The sequence below is a fragment of the Python bivittatus genome, unplaced genomic scaffold (assembly GCF_059951505.1).
Source record: "Python bivittatus isolate LINGU-HERP-01145 unplaced genomic scaffold, Pbiv_v1 ctg000700_np1212, whole genome shotgun sequence".
Lineage (NCBI taxonomy): Eukaryota > Metazoa > Chordata > Lepidosauria > Squamata > Pythonidae > Python > Python bivittatus.
Genome location: NW_028277098.1, coordinates 57,218,112 through 57,240,057, shown reverse-complemented (window position 1 = coordinate 57,240,057; position 21,946 = coordinate 57,218,112). Strand labels below are relative to the sequence as shown.

Here is a 21,946-nt window from a genome sequence, read left to right as displayed (position 1 = left end):
CTATCTCAGTGTATGTCTTTTCTTGGTATAGAAAATTTCAAATAATGCTGTGTATAAAAGGAAATGGTCCTTCCAGCCTTTAAGCCATACTGTTGACTGTGACCATTCTTTTTGGGCTGAAGTTTTCCACATTTTGAAGGAAACTGACAACCTGTTAAGCCTGCAGCTTCTAAGACAGTGTTGTCCAAACTTGGCCACTTTAAGATGAGTGGACTTCAACTCCCAGAATTCCCCAGCCAGCCATGCTAGCTGGGGAATTCTGGGAGTTGAAGTCCACTCATCTTAAAGTGGCCAAGTTTGGACAACACTGTTCTAAGACAACCATCTCACATATTCCTACCCTGTATCTTTTTTCTTTCAGATCGAGAACGGATTGGCCAGGATTCTGCTTATGAGCAAGAAGGAAAGGTGCAGTTTGTCATTGATGCAGTCTATGCCATGGGTCACGCACTACACAATATGCACAAGAACTTGTGTCCAGGGAAGATTGGTCTTTGCCCCAAGATGGATCCAGTAGATGGCGCAGAGTTGCTCAAATATATCCGGAATGTCAATTTCTCAGGTCTGTCTTTGAAAGAGCACCCTTAAGATTAAAGTTACCAACTGGGTCAGTGTTAGGGCTATGACGTTCTATAACTGATAGAGAAGGAAAGAATGTTGAAATACCTCCTTCACAATTTTTTGGTCTTGTCTGTTTTCCTTCAATCTTCCCTTCCTAATATTTACAGTATATATTTATGTTTTGAGGCGCAGTAAGAAGCATACAGAACTTAAATGCATGGACTGTTTACTGCTTGTACAGTTACTTTTTTGAAGATATCTATGTTTTATGTTTTATTCAACTATCTTGTGTTTTACATTTCATCTAAGAGTAGATTTATTTATTTAAGAGTCAGTTTATTTGGAGCATAGTTCAAGACCTTATTGTTGATTTTCAGCCATGAATATCTGAAGGAATTCCATCCCTAATATGCAGTCTGACAATTTTGAAAGATCAAATCTGTATGCTGTGGTGGATGAGATAATTTCCTCCCCAATATTTGCATCTGGATGTGCAGGCACCTGGATTCTGAAGCTGTCCTATTTGGATTACTAGGGAGGTTGTGGTAGCCCCAGAACAAAACCAGTATCTAAAATTCCATCATCATTTTATCCAGATGAGGAATCCCCTGTTAATGGCTCTCATTTCTTTATTCCTCTCCCATTATTAAAATACCTCTTTTGATAGAAAACATTTCCTCTCCCAATTAATGATTCCTTTACATCTTCTAGAAACTCATCACGTCTTCACATTATATGTCTTTAATATATGGGTTTTGCTTCAGCCTTCTTATTACATCTATTTATCTTTTCACCGCAATCCCCTTACAATCTGTCTCCCTTATTTATTCCCTTCCTAGCTAGCTGTTTGAGTTTCCTGCTTCCTAATGTTATTGGGATTTATTTGTGCAATTCATTTGATTTTGTTTTAAGGTAAAGTTTAGAGGGGAAAAAAGCAGCAAAAAGTCTTGGCTTGAAGCGACTCATTAAACAAACCACTGTAACTAAAGATTTCACAATACTTGTCTGGTCACATTCTTCTGCATGCCATAAACTTCCCTTAGTATGACTGAGAGTGTCCATTTACTCCTACAACTGAATAAGTCTTCTTCATTGAGCTTGTCTTTTATATTAGGCATATTTTAAGAACACTTCTAAGACAATAGTGAGGAACTTATGGCCTCCCAGATACTGATGAACTACCTCTCTCATCAGTACCAATCTGCATAATCAATGGTGGGGGGAATTATAGTCTGGCAACATCTGGAGAACTAGAGATTCTTCTTGTTTACCAGTCTTTTTTTTTTTTTAATTGTACAAATGCACAAGTGATTTAGCTTCCCAATTTAACATGGTGAAATGGTATTTTGGATACTCTGATTTAGAGACCAATTATATTTTACTACTACTATATAAATCTGTAAAAAGTGGATAAAGCAGGGCAGCAACTAGATAAGATGTGATCTCCCTACATATCTGGATATGAGAAGATCCATATGGATGATCATTTATGACCTTAGTTACAAAAGTTAAATGTAGTGTGTTGAAAAGAGCTATCAAGCAGGCATTATCAGGTTCCTACAGAGGTTCCTACAGAGTCTCCATGACTCTGAATTCCAAGCTTCATCCACACATGGACAAGATCTTGAAATAAACAATCATATTCTGTATCCTGCAGCAATCTCCTTTTGTTCCCCCTACTCACTCCTTCATTTCCCACAGTTCCCATAAAGGGGGAAGGAAGTACATAACCATTTGTTTCCCCTTGGGAGCATGAGCTTTGTTCTCCAACAAAAGAGGAAGAAGAAAGGAGGAGAGACTGAGTTCTGGCTTTGATTAAGACCAGCTAGTATTGAACTATGCTGTCTTCCACACCTTTTTTCCACAGTGTGAGAAGTAGACATATGAGTCACCTGCATTTTGCAATGTTTTATACTTTTCTTTCATTGAGATCTGGGAGAATACCCTGGTGCAGTTGTCTTCTACCATGAATATACATGCGAGCATGGAGAAAAGGAACAGAAAGAAAATCAAAAGGATGAGCAAAAGTAACAGTGCTCAATCTCTTATCACTGCTTTCTTAACACTGAACAGATGGCACAAATGCCTAATCAGGCCCAGCTGCCTTTGTTTTGAAGAACTGCCTTGCACTCTATCCTGCCCCTTCTCCCCAAAGGCTGCATCCCTTGGTGTTCCTCTGTGACCTTTCCCTTTGCACGTGAGTGGCAGAGATATTAGTGCTGATCAGTGACAGTATACATCAAAGGTAATGATCTGTCTGCAAAGGCATCCAGAACAAGAACTGGAACAGCAGATATCCTGCCTCTCAGCTTGCTGTGTAGCTGCAGGTGTTGTCATGGTAAGAAGGTCAGCCTAACAGCTTAGAGGGCAGTGGGCCACCCATCTTGTTCATTATAACAGACCCATCACCTATTGTGGTCCATCATTTTCTACAAAGAGGTCTTTGCTGAAAGCAACCTCTTTTCCTTTCACTAAAAACTGAAGTTATATAGTACACTTAACTGTATAAAAGAGGATAGAATGGCTTATAGTTTGATACTGGCATTGGTGAAACCACAAAAGAAAATGATGTTGAAATTTTTGCAGATAAAATCTCTATTCAAGACACATCTTCAGATTAGGACACACACAACTCCATACACACCCCAATCAGTAATATGGTGTATCTGTAAGCATAGATAGCAAAGAATCTTTAGGCTTCTTAAAGAATAACACTTTTAATGTATAATATGTTAATAGCTAGCTCTACAGAAATAAGTGAATGTGTACAGCCCAGGGGATTGTCATACCTGGTTGGGTCACATGTTGTACTTGTTGTATATAAACTCAGCTCTGCTTATTCATGAAAGGGATGAAACAGTCCACCCAATTCACATGTACCATGTTGTTGGAGTTGCACTTTAATTTTACCCCTACCCCCACCCCCCAAAAAAGCAAAGAGGAATGCATAGCAGAACCATCACCACTCCTTCTCTACTTTTGGTTGTTCCACCCTCTTTTCTTTGTTTCAATCTCTCATATTAGATGTGGATGAAGAATAAAGAAAAATAGGAGGAACCATCAACTTGAAGGAGGTAATGCCTGGGGAAGAGAGCAGATGAATGATTCAGTGCTCATCTGATTGTTAGACTTCCATCTTTACACTTGATATACAAAGAGACTGAACAAATGAAAAGGGGCACATGTCATTGTTAGGTCTGCTTTGGCCCTTGTAACTTGGTTCCTGGCTCAATATATAAAAATAAGACAGTGAAACCTTCCTACATTAGTGGGTTATCTCCAGAAAAAAAAGGACAAAAACACATTGAGACCTCCCTATATCCAGGATCTTTTCAGCTCTTTGATTTCATGGATGGATTACATGTTCACTTAACAATAATAAAATATGTTATTATTTTCTGTCTCCGTCTATGTGGTTGAATGCTGAGCTGGTATTACCACTCTTGGTAAATGAATGATGTAGCCTCATCATGTACTGGCATTTTGTATGGATTTATTGCTCAATGACTTAGAGAAGAAGCATATTCCTGGACATCCAAGGGGAATGTAATTATATGCAGGGAGATCAGATGGATGGCCTGCCTCATGTCTTTTGGAGGATGTTTTATGTACGTAATGGAACTGATTGACTGTCAAGAAAAGGGTCCTTCTTTTTGTTGTTTCTCCTATTTGTCTTCTTCCTTGGGTTTAGATGCCTACTAAAGTTTGGACCAAGTTTATGTCATTAGTACCAAATACATGGACTAATAGAGTATGACCATAGATTTATGCTCTCTATACCTGTCAGTATTCTCATCTTACATTATATATTTGCTCAGAGATTTCATTTATTTTATTTAATTTATTCAATTCATTTTATTCAGTTTATATGGTTGCCCATCTTGCACAAGTGATGCTGGGTAGTAGTTAAAAACATTAATATAGTAATAATAAAAGAAAACACACAACAAGAATAAAACCAAAAGAATGTCAGTCAAAGATAACCATCAGCAATAATTAACAATATCTCACAGGCCACCTAATCTCCCACCCCACATGCCTAGGAGGACACCCAAGTCTTAAGGGCCTTCTGATTTTGTGCATGTCACCAAACACCCTTTGCTTTTTGTGACACTGTGGGAGAGATTTAGAAAAGGAATTGAATGTTCCTTTCCAATTTTACATTAACACTTGTGGCTTGCTTTAAACCAGTTCATTTTGGCTTCCTGTGTGACAACAAACTCCTAATTCTCTGATTATATAGCGCCTAACTTGGCAGAGTCCAACTGGGCATGGTAGTATCTAGCTAATCTTGGCTGATCTCAAAAAGCATCGCAGGGTCAGATCTGGTTAGCACTTGGATGGGAGACCATGAGGAAGAAAGTTGTAGAAACCTAATTTTACCTAGTTTACAAATGAAGCCTCCTTGGGTGGGTAGCAGCTCTTCTTTTATATTCTACGTGCCTGTTTCCAGTAGTGAAACTACTGGTAGATGTGAATATGATTTCTAGCAGATCTGCAAGAGGCAACTAAAAGGCTCTTGCATTCTAAGTTGGGTTGCTTATGTAAAAATGCTTGGAGGAAAAAAACAATCATAAGTGGATCTCTGTCTGAGAGAACAGAGTGAACTGAGTTGTGGTCTGAATCAGATGCTCAGAGTCACCCTGCTCTTCATTTCTTGGTGTAGAAAAATGTTTGCCCTTTTGCAGCACTCTCCTATGCCTGTCTGTAGTTGGTAAACTTTGAGATTCTACAAAAACCTGTTGGCAATTTTGCATATAGCTAAAATAGATATATGCTTGATAAATCAAACATGCAATCCAAGTTTATTCTGCTTTTCTTTCTGGAACTAAGTACTTTGTGTCTTGTAGGTATTGCTGGAACCCCAGTGACATTTAATGAGAATGGAGATGCTCCAGGCCGCTATGACATCTACCAGTACCAGATCAAGAATGCAACACCTGAGTACAAAGTTATTGGGCACTGGGCAGATCATCTAAACTTAAAAGTAAGTGGGTTTTGTTGTGTTTAGATATCTGAACACTTTTGGGAGTTAAAATCCTTTCCTTTCAGACTTTGGGAGTTTAAGTAGGAAGGATAGCTGTACTCAAGAAAGGCTCCAAAATCAAGGACCTTGATTAAAATTGGCTTATTTTTTATTCAGGCTATCTATATATAGACATCAAAGAGATCATACAGAGCAAGATTTAAGTTTAGCTCTAGCATTTCTCTGTGATCTCATCCAGTAATACAATCCAATTTACACAATTTCTGACTACTATAAGAAATGCATTTTTAAGGGAATCAAGGCTGCAGAAAATATTGCTCTTGGAAGTTGATGCTTATCACCAAACAAACATAAGATTTAAGGATTCAGTCTCAGGGCAAATAAATATAACATATTTACCACACCCCATTTGTTTTAAATCAGTAAAGGTGCTCACCCTTGATCTCACAGCATTCCGGAGTGCTGAATTTCAATAGTGGAATTAACATTCAGCAAGTGAAACTTAGATAATGAATTTTGGAGTTTTATGCAAACTTTTGTTTCTCTTTTAATGAATAGATATTCAGAATTGGCTCAGTAGCTCAGCACAATAAAATCAAATAATATAGCAAATGAAGTGGGAGTTACAATAAATCAGACAGTGTAGGCACACAGGTCTGAAATAACCTTAAAGAGGAGAAAAAGACAAAGAAATAGATTAAGCAGCAACAGTGAGAGGTGGCAAAGTGCACAGCTTGAACTGTTTGGTGTAGCTTAGCAAGGTCATTGTGAGTGGGCAGGGTTGCTAAAACGCTCACGAGGAGTTTGTCCTATAGCAGGTAAATTGCAAAACTCGAGGATCTTGACTTGGGAGAGGTAGAATTGCTGTAGGCTTTCAAAGACAAGTCTTCCTGCTTTGGGAGAATCTAGGGCAGGAGGAGGTGTCAATCAGGAGCAGCACACATACTAACTGGATAAAGTATTGCTTAAAAGCAACCATTTTGTGCTGCTTGGGTAGGGCATATTGGCCCAACCTCTTGTTCTGATCCAGGCTCACGCAGGCTACTGAGATTCTTGCTCTCTACCTCTCTCTCTGCTGCAGATGGAACGCCTGCATTGGCCTGGGGGAGGCAGTCGGGTGCCCACCTCCATTTGCAGCCAGCCATGCAGGCCAGGTGAAAGGAAGAAGCTGGTGAAGGGCATCCCATGCTGCTGGCACTGTGAGCGCTGTGACGGATACCAGTATCAGCAAGACGAGTTCCACTGCAAGGTGTGCCGTCTCAGCGAGCGCCCCAATGAGAACCACACTGGCTGCATCCCCATCCCCATTGTTAAACTGGAGTGGAGCTCTCCTTGGGCTGTGGTGCCCGTTTTCATTGCCATTGTGGGCATCATTGCCACCCTCTTTGTAGTGGTGACGTTTGTGCGCTACAACGACACACCTATTGTCAAGGCCTCAGGGCGGGAACTAAGCTACGTGCTGCTGACGGGTATCTTCCTTTGCTATGCCACCACTTTCCTGATGATTGCTGAGCCTGACTTGGGCACCTGCTCCTTGCGGCGTGTCTTTCTGGGCCTGGGCATGAGCATCAGTTACGCTGCCTTGCTGACCAAAACCAATCGCATCTATCGCATCTTCGAGCAGGGCAAGAAGTCAGTCAGCGCCCCACGCTTTATCAGCCCTGCTTCCCAGCTGGTCATCACCTTCAGCCTCATATCTCTGCAGCTCCTAGGGGTCTGCATCTGGTTCATTGTGGACCCTTCACACTCCGTCATCGACTATGAGGACCAGCGGACTACAGACCCCCGCTTTGCCCGGGGAGTCCTCAAGTGTGACATTTCTGACCTGTCTCTCATCTGTTTGCTTGGATACAGCATGCTGCTCATGGTAACCTGCACTGTGTATGCTATAAAGACCCGTGGGGTTCCTGAGACCTTTAATGAAGCCAAGCCCATTGGGTTTACCATGTACACTACTTGCATTGTCTGGTTAGCCTTCATTCCTATCTTCTTTGGGACATCCCAGTCAGCGGAGAAGGTAATGGCCACAAGAGGGCAGAAGTGGGGAGGATGAGTAAATCTGCCATTCTGTTCCAGGTCCACTAGTGATGAAATGTGTTTGGCACGTTTGAATCTGCAGACTTTAGAACTGACCTGGTAACTTGATAGTGTTCAGGTGATGTTGAAATTATACTTTTTCTGCTTTGGGGATTTCCTTATGTTGTTCTTCACTACTTTTTGTTTTTCCTCACATTCACAACTTACTGGTTTTTTCCTGGGTAACTCTCCTCTTAATCTTTCCTTCTGTTCTGCCTTCTCTTGCACTTGTCACGCTATTGTGGCCATCTTCTTCTTTTCTTCCTTTATACCCCTCCCCCCAATTCCTTAGCAATTCTTGGTTTTGGAAGACAGGTATTGTATATGGAATATATACTATATTACAAAAATGTGTGGGGATTGTACCATCTGTGAAAATCTAAGATTTTTGGAGGAGGTAAAAAGCTAGGCCTTATTTCAAGTGAATTTTCAAAAGATGTTGTAGTAGTGAGATAGAAACCTCAGGCTTCAAATGCAGAATAATGCAAGATAAGCAAACATGTGCAAATATGTCATAATTTTGACTATTTGTAATGCAAAATTGTCTATTATCTATATGGAGACATTCCCACTAGGAGATAGCAGTCATCTTTTTATTCTAACAGGTTTATATAGTGGTAAATAGAGTGAGAGAATTTTTTTTTAGAATTTTCTCTAGAGTTCTAATGTGATAGAACTATCTCTATTTTTATTCCTTCAGTAATTTTTATTTGTACTTTTTGTTACTCTCAGTTTTGAAGGTGCATGTAACAGGATAGTGGATCATGATGGCAAAACTGAGCCATTTCCCAAAACTACTCTGGCTCTTTTAGCTAGTAGTTATAATTATGTAACTATCATTATATATAGCAGTTAAAAAAAATCTTCCAGCAACATCACATGAGAAAATGGTGATGGTGAAACATAGGAGCATGGGTTTGGATTTGGATCCTGAGGAAAATGAGCGAAGATCTTACACTGAACTGATCTGGGGATTATAGTCTGGTTAGCTCTGCATCTACCTAACTCTATGTTTCAATTTACCCACAATAAGAAACTGCCTGATCCAAATTACTCTCATTGTTACTTTCTGGATGATATGAACTGCAGGAATCTGACTTGCTGGAAGAAGAGTTGTGGGCCTGTTCTCTGCTGTGGCTACTAGGTATGCAGCAGGCACTTGTACAGCTGGCCAAGAGCCAGTGCTGAATTCATATTGTTGGATGGCACAAGAGGGCAATAAGGTTCCACAATACCCTGCAAAATGTCAATCTCCTGTTCTGGATCCTCAATCTGAGCAAAGTATGACTGAGTGAAGATCAAATGCCTCTAGACCGCTCTTCTTTAGAGGCAGTGATCAGGGAAAGCATATCAGTTCTGACATTTAACTGTTCAGTATGCTGCATTAAGACTGATGCCCCCCCCCCCCCCCACAAGTCCACTCGAACACAACCAATTTTCTATCACTAGAACCTGGCCTCTTGATCAGGGTTTCTGGATTTTTTTTTTTTTTTTAACTAACAGGTACCATGGCCTGAAAAAGTTTGAAAACTCCTGAATTAGAGTATTCTAATGTTTCGTAAACATGTTTCATAAAACATGGCCGATAAAGTGTAAGAGATTCCAGATCAAGACTTTCCTGGTACTTTATAGTTGTTGAATAAGTGTACTCACTCAAAAGTCATTAATCTAATTTATAAACAACAGCACTCTGTTTACCTACTAGTATCACATTAATTTACTCCATAGGCTTCCTCTTCTATCCTACAGTTATCCTATATTATCAGCCCAAGAAATCTATCTGAGTGGACAGAGAAGAGCACCCATTCCCTCATTCATCCATCAGTATACTTCCTCTCTCAGCTGGGATGTTGTTGGGATTTTGATTAATACTTGAACATTTTGGCAACACAGAGTTGTTATGACTGATTGCATTGCTGTGGGAGAGGTGGGGTATCTTGCAGCAGCCAGGCTCACAAAGAAAATAATTCCATGATTCTGATCTTAGGCTCTCTAGGGCCCTGTCTTCCATGCCAGATCAGGTTGTGTTAGAGTGCGACCCTGAGGAATCACATTAGCTAATCAAACAGTAAACGCTACTTGGCAGGCAATCAGGAAGGGGGGGGGGGTGTCTCTTGATTCCCAGATGGTGTAGAGCAGCAAAATGCCAGAGATACAAGGCCTCTTTGGGTGAGAATGTGTTCCTCCATGCTCTGCTAGCACCACAGGGCAAGGCATTATTTGGGATCCTGAGCATTCCTGACCTCATCTCTCTCAACATCTGTACAAATACAAGTTTATTAAGGTGGATGTGGTCCATCGCTTATGTCTGCTGTGCAATCTTTATAAGGAGGGGATTTTTCTCTTAGAAATGACTGCAAATTGTCTTGTACTAGTGTCTGATGCTACATGTTCCTTTTATAAGGCTTTGTTGATTAGTGTAATAAAATAAAAGGTATTGCATTATGATGATTGAGATGAGGTGTTTTATAGTTACCAAACTGAGTTTTTTTTTCAATTCTCTTTACAACTAGGCAGATCTTCCTGTTTTGAAAGATTAAAAAAACAAAAACAAAAAACTATACATTTTTTCCACATCAGTAACCATAAGCTTTTCTCAGGGAAATAGAATTCAAGGGCCTCTGCTGCTATTTATTTCTGTCCATGTGGAACTGGAGTTGCTTAAGGAGTCCCACACTAAATTAGCCTATAGCAAGAGTTTTCAGACTTTTTCAGATCATGGAACCTGGGCCTGAAAATTCCCCAGAATCACTGATCAAGAGGCAAAGCTCTACTAACAGAAAATTGGTTGCATTTGAGTGAACCTTTTTCCCCTTAGTCTCTCAGAGAACTCCATCAAATTCCTTTTTTAAATATAATTTTTATTAAGAATTTTAAACAGAAGATGAAAACTAAGAGGAACTAATATAAAGTAAAAAGAAAAGAGAAAGAAGAACAAAGAAACAGCCAAAAGAAAAAGTTTCATGACTTTTTTCCAACTGTTTGTCATCCGTCCCAAAAGAAAAGCCTCCAGTTTCAATTGTATGTTAATCTTTGTATGTACAAATACATACCCTCTGAATTAGGGTATGTATTTGTATCCAAAATTTTCTGGCTTTTTTCCCTGTCCACCAAAGATGGTAAAATGTTGTTCATAATTCCAACATAAATTTGAAGTACTTTTGTACATTCCAGACAATTTCTCTGGTGACGTATACTAACGGTATATCATTTTATGAAATTCTCTTTAAGGTCATCGTAATGTAAATTTTAATTCTTTCAACCACATATTTTCCCATTGTTCCATTTGTATATTGTAACCAAAAGATTTAGCCCATTTTATCATACATTCTTTCACTTGTTCTTATGTTTCATACTTCAATAGAAGTTTATATATTTTAGCAATTACATGTTCATTTGTACGCAATTCTATTTCAAATTCAGTCTTACAGTGTTCAAAACCGTACATTCTTTTATCTACTTTAAACCTTTCTAATGATTGTATATAAGAAAACCATTGACAAGTGTATCCCTCCACTAGTAAAACTTCTCTTGACTTTATTTTGCATTCCCTTGAAAAAAAATCTAATATTGCTTGATAGGTTTTTTTTTAGATTTTTTTTTATCCCACCTTTATTATTTTTATAAATAACTCAGGGTGGTGCACATACCTAATACTCCTTCCTCCTCCTATTTTCCCCTTTTACTCTTATTTATTTATTGATTGATTAAAAGTTTACTTATCTTTTCTTGTCTATAAAGTGCTTCTTGTGCTGAGAGTCACAAAGGCATTTTTGGGCACAACCTGGATTTTTAACTATTCCACATTCTCAATATGGCACGTCTAACATAATGATTTTTAAAATCTACATTAACCTTAGCTTTGATTTGGGTGGCAAGTATCCCTGCCACCCAAATCTCAGATTTTGTTCTTCTAACTCCAAAAGCCATCTATCTCTCAGCAACACTGACTCTTTCATCCAAATTAAACAAGTAGCAAAGTATAATTTCAAATCAGGTAATTCCAATCCACTTCTTTTCTTCATGTCTTGTAACACCTTCTATTTAACTCGTGTTTTTTTCCCCTGCCGTACAAATTTAGATCTGTTCTTCTGCTTTTGCTTAAATAGTGCATCAATAGTCAAAATAAGTATTGTCTGAAACAAAAATCACATCCTAGGTAAGATATTCCCAGCAATGACAATTTTGTTTTTCCCATCTCAGCATATAGTTTTTAACTTCATTCCATGTCTTAACATAATTATTTTGAAATAATATATAATTCATATTTGTCAAAGTGATGCCCAAATATTTCACTTTCTTCTCAATTCTAAAACCCATTTTATTTATCAATTCTGTTTGATCTTGTATTTTCATATTTTTATTAGCATCTTTGTCTTCTGTTTATTAATCTTAAATGCCAATGCACCAAATTCTTTTAATTTACCCATTAATATTTCAGTTCCCTTTAAAGGATCTTCCAAACCAACACCAAGTCATTTGCAAAACTTCTTAACTTATAAGTCTCTTTTTTAACCTTGACTCCCCCAAACCTCTCATCCTGTCTTACATCTCTATTCAGTATTTCAAGAACCAAAATAAACAAGAGGGGACAATGGGCAGCCTTTTCTTGTTCCTTTTTGTATTTTACATGGTTTTGTTAGATCTCCAGTAACAATTATATGTGCTTTCTGTGTAGTATAAACTGATTTTACCCATTGTATAAAATTCTGACTGTGATGGAATGGAATTATGAAGGCCAGGCTCAGGGAGATAAGCGTGTTCTTAGTTCATCAGAGGAGTGTGGGAAGTTCAAGAGGATGAGGCTGGCACCTCCCTGAGGAATTCATGGTGTTGTGGCTGGCTGGCTTGGGAGCTAGGTTTGAGTGTTGGGAGATTAATATCAGGTTTAGCCCAAAGAATTCCAAGGGACAATGCAAATTCAGTTCTACTGTGTTTATTACTGTAGCTACAACCTCTAGACAGAAATCTCCCCAGACTGAAACCTAGCTTCCAAGCCAGCCAGCCACAACACTGTGAATTCCTCAGGGAGGTGCCAGCCTCATCCTCTTGAACTTCCCACGCTCCTCCGGTGAACTAAGAACACACTTCTCTCCCTGAGCCTGGCCTTCCTAATTCCATTCCATCACACTGTCCAAAGTTCATATCTTCGAAAACTTCAAATATGAAAGTCCAGTTCAAATTGTCAAAGGCCTTCTCTGCATCTAAGAAGGTCAATACAGCTTGTTTTTCATTATGTTGTTCCAAATATTCTAATATGCCTTATACAGTTCTAATATTATCTTTTAGCTGACTTTTTGGTAAAAACCCACATTGATCCCCATGAATAAATTGTTGTAAGATTATTTTAAATCTTTCTGCTAAAATTGTTGTGAACAACTTATAGTCATTATTCAATAATGATATTGGTCTGTAATTTCTTATTAAAATCAAATTTGTCCCTCTTTTGGTATTAATGGTATATTAGCCTCTTTCCAAGTCTCTGGCATCTTACCTCCCTATAAGGTAAAGTTCATCATATTTTGTAGAGGTTGTAAAAGCTCATCTTCAAAACATTTATAGTACAAACCCTATAATCCTTCTAGTCCAGGCACCTTTCCTGGTTTTGTCTTTTTCATAGCTTCTGAAACTTCCCTTATTATAAGTCCATTCATAATTTGTCTTTGTTCCTATATAATCCTCAGTAAATTTTGTTTTTTAAGGTATTCATCTATTTTCTTCAAAGAAATGTTCTGTCCTTTGTACAAATTGCAATAATACAGATGAAATGTTTTTTGCATAGCCACATTATTCATTAATACAGTATCTCCCGCTTGAAGTTTCAATATCATTTTCTTTTCTCTTTCTTTTTGCAATTTATATGCCAACCATTTCCCAGGTTTATTCACAAATTCAAAGTTTTTTTTTGCTTTACATAGTTCATTTTTATTTCCATTTCTTTTATTGTTAACATATATATAAGAGCTTAATTTGTTGAGAGACATTTATCTTCCTTGGGAATTTCTTTGGTTCCTCTTTCTTTTTCATTTCATCCAGAATATTTAGCAGTTTCTCTTGCCTCTTCTTCTTAAGTTCGGTATTATGTTTTATCAAATGACCTCTGATAAAAGCTTTACTTGCATCCCAAACTATTCTTAAATCAGTGCCTTTATTTAAATTAATTAAAAAAAATATTTTAACTTCTTTTACAATCCTCCACTATTCCCTCTTTCTGTAACAACATATCATTTAATCTCCATGTAAAAGAACTAGGTTTTCTTTAATAAACCAAACTCACAGGGTTATGATCTGAAAAAGTCTTTGGTAATATCTCTGCTTTAGAAACCTTAGTAGCCAAGTCCTTTGAGATCCATAACATATCTATCTGTGAGAAAGACCTGTCTTTTTGAAAAGTAAGTATATTCTCTTGCACTACCATTTTTCTGTCTCCATATATCAACCAGCCCCAAATTGCCCATCAGATCAAAAAAACAAAACAAAACAAAACTTGTGTTAATTTATCTTGAGTGATTTTAATATTTTTCTTAGACATTCTATCCAATTGCGGGGAGATCACTCCATTCCAATGTTCCATCAAACATCAATTTTCATAGGAAAAACCTATTACCCTCTCAAGTCTTTTATAAAACATCCCTTTATCCTCATCTGGTGCATAAATTCCCAGCACCATAGTCTTAGTCCCATACAAATTAATTTCCACCCCAACAAACCTACCATGCTCATCAGTCAATACAAGTTCTGGTTTTAGTTGGGGATTAATATACAAAACAATTCAATTTCTTTATTTCTTTTTTTTACATCCACTGAGATAAATTCTTCACCCAAAGTTTTATAAATCAAATATTTTGTATCCTTTCTTCTGATATGAGTCTCTTGTAGGCAAATAACATCGTTTTATTTTTTTTTAAAAAAATGAAATATTTTTTTCACTTTTGAGGAGCTTTTGCTCCATTTATATTCCATGTTAAATGTTTGTAATCCATGATCAGTATTTTCTCTTTTCAGCTTCCTATTGTATCTGTTGTGGTTTTCATGTCTCTTCTGGCATCTTTGCATATCTTTCATTCATTCTTTTTTCAAAAGCTGTCAATTTATTATCCAGACATTTTAACTTTCTACATATTTTCTGAAGCAAATCTGGTGTCATTCTTTTCTTTGCAGGTTGCTCTAACAATCCTTTCCTCCCTTCCATTCTTGAAGCTTTTCTCATTGTTGCCATTTTAATATTATTGTCCAAAGGTAAAAGTAACTCAGGCATAGGGAAAGAAAAAAACAAAAACAAATTCCTCCTGCTTTTTCTTCTTCTCTTTCATCTTTCTATGTCTTTAACACTTTCATCTCTGATGACATGTTCTGCAGTTTTAAACCATATCACATTCCAAATCTCCATAGCAACAAAGTATCAGAGCCTGGGTCATATTACCAATTATTTGCATGCTTTAGGTGTAAACAGAAAGCTTTCCTGTGAAGGTCTGGTCCATTTATCTAGTTTAATTCACATTTATGCAAAAGCACTTACATCAAAAATAAAAGTAGTAAAAATGAAAAATATTACTGCCCCCTTTGTCCATTTTAAACTTTCTTAAATCATCTGTTGGTTAAGCTTTTTGCCAAAAGTTCTTGAGTTTTTAAATCTTAGAGTCTCTTTTTATTTTTGTACTCCAGAAAAAAAGTTGCACTTACCAAAAGGAGTCTTTATCTTGCTTCAGATGAAATCTCTCTTTATCTGTAGATTAATTAAATCCAAAAGTGGCTAAGAAATGAGGATGGCTGGATTTAATGTCTGTATAGGCTACATTATGGTTGTGATGTTACGTGACTCCCAGCTGCTTGACTCAGGAGCTGACTGAAAAAACTTCTGTTCCTGTCCAGAGTAGAGATGGGCTATCTCACAATCTCTTCTTGATTCAGAGAGATTTTGGCAGCCAGCATCTGTCCTCCCACCAGCCTTCTTGACTATAATGTTGTCCCCACTCCTTTGGAGACATCTAATCTGCCATTAATTCCCACTGGAATTCCATCAAATTCTTGTGGAACCCTAGTGTTCTGCAGATCATAGTGTGAAAAACCCTGGTCTAGAGACCCACAACCAGATGGAAACTTTATCTCTGCTAAATACTATTTAAAAGTTCTTTTTCTGTTTGGTGGGATTTAGTATTGGAGCATTTACTTATCAGTGTGGAAATCAAAGTATAGTCTCTACTTTATTAGTTTCTGAAAGATTTCTAACCAAGTCTTGTATTTTCATTTTAAAAATTTCTTGTCAAACTCAAGCACTTCAACAGGGATTGAGTGACTGTCAACACTATAGTCAAGTTTTCATTTTTTCCCTAGTCTTATGCTCATTTCACCTCATTTCTGCCTCAGTTTGCAATTTCTTTTAAGAAAAAAAAGCCTGCATAAAAATGCATATATTATTTGTGTGCATTTCTTGAACTATGCATATTTTTGAACATTTGCAAACATTGCCCATAAATAATGTATTTTGGTACTTGTTTTTTATGGATACATCTAGTATGCATATATGTTCCTTCAATATCCATACTTTCTGCATTAAAATGCAAACTGAGTTAATGTCTTTCTGATCCCTAGTGTGAGTCCACAAACTGGTAGGGACACTTTGCTAGACACCTAAAGCCTATGTCAGCCACCACCATCTTTGTTGCCCTAGGATCAGACATATGCATAACCCTGAAATATGTTATAGCAGGGCATAGTAATTGTGAGGAACCTGTTGCATTGCATATTCTATTCTGTCCTCTTACTCAGCAACTTGCTCTCTCTAGCAATGAAACTAGTGATTACAGAGACTTCTTTCACAATGCTTGGAGTCCATGCTTGGAGTCAAGTTTATTTACCCCTGAATACAGCAATGGATACAGCCAGGTTTCATGACTGATTTCCTGGCCTAGATTGCATTCTGTTTTGGCTCCCCATCTGGTAGGACCTTCTACATTTGCTTCTCATTGGCTGCTGCCAAGATCTGGAACAGTCAACCTTAGCTGAGCAGCCACTGATAGACTTACCTGATATGTTTGCTTAGGCTGTCAATATCAAAACACTTGGAGCACTTCACTTGGCAACAGCAAAGAAATATAAGTTATATCCCAACCTTTAATGATGCTGGCAGACAGAGGTAGGGGCACTGCTAGATCTACACATAGGGAGAAAAAGTGTGTCCAGTCAAAATCTGTAGCAGTCATCCTATATGTATTATTGTATGTGTGTGTATGGAAGAAGATGAGGTATTTTTGGTGTCTGCAGAATCCTTGAGCTAGCACTGTATCTAGTCAACTGGCTGTGTAGAAACGTTCTTATAATTTGTTGGCATATGGCAACAAATATGTAGAAATATCTGAATCACGTTCCAGGAAACTATGGAGCAGGCCTTTTACGCTCTTTTCAAATTTCACCATTCTCTTGGCTTGTATTGGACTCCTATGAACTTCAGTACTATTACCAGGCCCCCCTTTTTTTAATGAGTCTAACCCAAATCTCCAAAGACTAAATGAATAATATATTATAGAGGTTTTTAAATGTTTAAAAGGCTGCAGAAGCTATTAGTAAAAAAAAAAAAAAAAAGTCCTAGAACTGATCAAGAGGCAAAGCTCTAGGGATTGAAAATTAACTGTTTGAATGAACATTTTTTTGCCCTTAGTTTCTCACCGAACCCCAATAAATGTATGTACACCTCTAAGGTCCCACAGAACACAGTTTGAAAAACTCCAATGTATTAAAGAAAATTTATTCTTATGGATAGAATATGGGCCTTAAGCTAATGTGGCACTTTGGATTTTTAATACAGATTTGAAGCTGAAGAATTATGAAGGAAGTAAATGCAGCATCACTCATAAAGTCTTTTGTAATAACTTCTGGTTAGTAGCATCACATAATTAGTTGGCCATTCTGTTTTTCTGGTCTGGCTCTGAATCCTGCCTCAGATTAACCCCAAGTAAGTTTGGAGCTCTGCCCAAAATGAAATGTGTAAATCAAATTGAAATGTTTCTTTTGGAGACCATACCATAAGGCCAGATGGGAGCATTATTAGATTTGGGAATCAGCTCCAATCCACATATACAGTAGGATTCAGAGGCTAAGCAATATCAAGGTACAAGAGTAAATCTAGTGTCAAGTTAAGAATGGAAAGAAATGTGGCAGGCTTTCTGTTTTGATGAAATGGCAGAGGAGAAACTAAGAAGAAAGCAGATTTTTTAAGAGATTACTTCCCAAAACAAAAGCTCCCTTAAAGGTAGTTTGATATGTTCAGTATACTGTGGGTAATAAAGATGGAAATGATAATGACTGTAGATTATGTGCAAGGTTGCTCACTTTCTCGCTGCAGCTTGTGATGGAATAATTCAGGGCTGCTGAAAGTTAGCTGTCAAGTTGCAGTTGAAAAAGAAGCTTTGGCTCACTTGGAGGACTGGTAATATATAGTTTCCTTTTTCTATTCCATTGCTAACAAGCTGATTAGAGGCCTTTGTAATTCACCTAGCTCTCTTAGGACCTCACACACAACACCTAATCTTACAGAGTTCCTGTTTTTTATTTAGCACAGATTCCCAGGAGGTGGAACTGTGTAGTCAACAAGGTCTCTTCTCCCTGAGGCAAGACTAGCCCAACGTGCTTGAGGCCTTAGGCAGTGCACAAAATGACACACCCTACATGGAGAGGCCATCTGTACGAATAGCTGAATCTTATTCCAATTTATTACTCCTTTAACTTTCAAAAATAAAAATAGCTGATCTCTGAGAAATTAGTCTAGGGTTAGATTTATATATCTTTAATACAGGATGCATGAAGAAAATATACTACCCTTGAAACCCAGCTGACTCATACAGATGATTGTTGAGGCTTGGTGGTTTGGGCTGCAATTGGGCTTCACCTCAGATGCAGGTCAGAGGATTGCCCCATCCTATCTCCCCCCGAGCTTTTGGTTTCCAATAATTTCAAGTGGATAATCAGTAGTGTGACCTAATGTATTGGACTCTGTTCAAAGAGATCCAGTTTCAGGTCAACATGGGGCTAAGTGACTTTGGCTCAGTTTTTCATTCTCAGCACAATTTATCTCCCGGATTTGTTGTAAAGTTAAAATGAAAGGAAAGGTAAGATGTTCATGTTAAAATAAATATCCATAACATTTAAAATACTTTTTTTTAAAAGTGGATAAAATAGCAAATTTTACAAAAAATAAATTTGCCTTCTCTTGAGGTTTTGCAAGACTATCTGAATAGTTATGAGATATTATATAAAGATCCCCTAATTACTTTCTTTGCAAAATTTTGGCAGTATAGCTAAAGGCTTAAGGGAATTATGAATACAAACCTGTACTTGAGGATTTAAAGAACTTGTTTTCTACTCAATTGTTATTTGGTTGCAAAGAGACATACTGGGCATATTTATATTTATTGTTTAAGCTGCTCCTGTCCTGGATTTGTAACAATTTAAGTCTAAATTGGCTAAAGAAAATCCTGTTTGGACTGAGCACTTTGGCAACAGCTTGAAAGGTATTCAGCCTGGACTGCGGGCTACCATGTCATCCCAGGGACAATTCTACCGCTGCTGTGCCCCCCCCCCCGCCACTTGTCTCTTCTAGGAAAGCAAAGGCCAGGGGCGGGTCTTCCTGGACATATATATTTTTACATCTGTGTAATATATATACACATATGTGTAAAAATATATCTATACAAAATAAGGTTAAATTTATATATACACTATTAAAGTTGAGCAGCACATAAAATTATATCATTATCATTATCATTATCATTATCATTATCATTATCATTATCATTATCATTATCATTAATATTAATATTAATATTAATATTAATATTAATATTAATATTACATCAAATGCAGGCACAGCAACCAGCTATAAAAGAAAATAAAATGTTTCTTTCTATCCATTCTGTATTCTAATAATAATGGAAAAAGATGGTTTTACAAGCTTTTAGATCAGGGTAATATTGCCTCAGCTGATGGAGCACTTTTTCCTCTGCAAAGCAGCTAACAAACTCCTGAGGTTAGCTTATAAGGAAATAAAGTGTCAAAATGGTCAAGAACACTTGAGGTGACATAAAATGAGAACCCCCCCCCCAAAAAAAACTACTTTCAAATAACGTCATGCTACTGAAGGTTGAATTTGCAGTGGGAGGGAGGTGAGTAATCGCTGATGTTGCTTGTTTCTGCCCTCAAAAATGGGTTGCTGTCCTATTCTAGCAATCAGGCAACAGACAGTGTGGATAAGCCCGCTGATAAAGGTAAAAGCAGACTTCCTTGCAAAGTAATTGTAATTGTAAGTAAAAAAAGAGCCCTAGTAAATTCTGATTAAAGCTAGCATTCTCAGACACAGGGCTAAATCTAGTGGGCTATAGTGGGTTAAGGTGTTGGACTAGGACTGGGGAGGTCCAGGTTCAAATCCACCATGGACTTACTGGATGACTTTGGACCTTTTACTCTTTCTCAACCCAATCCACCTGGTGAGGTTGTAGTGGTAATACAGTGAAGAGTCATCCCCATGTAATCTGCTTCATGCTCCTGGAGGAAAGGCAGGGTATAAATATAGCAAAGATTAGGAAGAAAATGCCCTGGATCTTGCATGAAAATAAACATAGCACCTCTTTGCTGTTTATTAAAGGAGCCAGACTTTCTGCAGATACGTGGAAGAAAAAAAAATGATGATGATGATACTTTGAGGGCCTTGCTCATGGACTTCTTCCAAATAATTTTCAGTCTGGAAATTTCATATCCGCTCCTCTGTGTCCCCTTTTCCATATGAGTGACTGTTTATAGAGAACCAAATGATTACAAAATACAAAAGCCCTTTTCAGTAGAAATTGTAATCTTCTATCACTGGAACAGTCAACTTTATTTACATTTCCATAACAGGTAGATGTAGTGATAATAGGAAAAGACAGTATAGATTCCATGTAAATTAAGATACATCCCTACTATTGTGATATTGCTTGGATTTTAAGAAGGTGGGGTATCAATTGAACCAATCACATGACGGAAATCTAACAGCAGGAACCATTTATATAATAAGATCATTTAATTATTAGCAAAGGGACAGGAACTTTGTTAAGGAAAGGCATCAGAAACACCTTGAAGTGAAGGATATAATGAACGGCATCAAGCTTTTTCTTAACAAGGAAATGAATTACCTCTTTGGGTGAGATGCCTGCATTTAGAATATATGGGAGTGCAAAAACTTGGAATGTACTAATAATGATTTCATTTAATGCTGGGCTGAATCAGATCCCTGATATTTATGGGAACAGTTATTTGTTCAAGGAGAAACCAAATTCTGACTGGTGATCCCCTTACCATGTGTGACTTACTCTCTGCTTGAATTTTATTAGAATTTGGGTCACCAAGCACATTAGGTAGCTGCATCTTGAGGTTGGTCTGTTTCTTTATGAACAAGGATGAATTTGAAATAAAGCACTTTCTTGGGTCAGTGCTAATTGCATTAGCAAAAATTGCTTGCAAAATGTGGTTATTAGGCAAATATCCATATGCATTCCAAAATATGTGACTGCAAATGTGGGAAATTATGGGCCATAATTATTTAATGGAAGAAAAATATTCTGAAATAAAGTTCACTTTCTAACACTTGTTTGGAAAGAATGCATACATTTTTTTTCACTGACCTTGTCTGGATATATACCATACCACAATTAATTCAAATAGCTAGTAGGTTTAGTAACTTTAGGAAAGATATGGGGGAAATCGGGAAGTAGAACAACTTCTTATGAATTCATCATGCTTCTTCCTTGAAAAGCTGAGAAGTACTTTTTCTTTGCTAAACAAGGATAGAAAATTCAAAGTAGCTACTGAATAACAACAGAAAAAGTGGAATTGTCAGAACAGCTGACAAAATTAGAATTACTTGAGCTCATAACATATAGTTTAAAAAACAGCTTTACTTGGAACCACATATATATTGTAGTGATATATGGACAATTCTTAGGCTTTGGGATAAAGCCAGAATCGACCCTAAATTACCAGAATTTGCTGAGCATTCTTCAGAAGAGTTTATATAAGAATAATGTTAAGAAGGACCTTGGAGCTCATCTGGGACCACAACATTCATTTATTTTGGTAGCTTTTAAAAAGTCTTCAAGGGTTTTGTATGTGTAAATGTGTCTTCACATGCCTTCTAATCAATACACTGTGGTTTCAGGAGCTGAAAAAGCACCCTGTTTATTTTTTTTTCTCCTAGCATTTGTGCCAAAATGTGTTTGATTTGTGTGGTTGAATGAAATTGCCTTATTGTTTTCTCCGGTGGGAGCAGCTTTTTATTGAGATTTCAGTGTTATT

General features: G+C 37.4%; 1 protein-coding gene across 1 annotated transcript in view; it reads left to right on the top strand.

The window, feature by feature from the left end:
- Positions 1-21,946, top strand: part of GRM4 (glutamate metabotropic receptor 4) — a 320,041-nt gene that overhangs the window by 255,433 nt on the left and 42,662 nt on the right. The window contains exons 6-8 of the mRNA XM_088154016.1: positions 362-562; positions 5,412-5,548; positions 6,630-7,565. Of these exons, the coding sequence (XP_088010142.1) occupies positions 362-562; positions 5,412-5,548; positions 6,630-7,565 (1,274 nt within the window). The remainder of the gene's footprint in view (positions 1-361; positions 563-5,411; positions 5,549-6,629; positions 7,566-21,946) is intronic.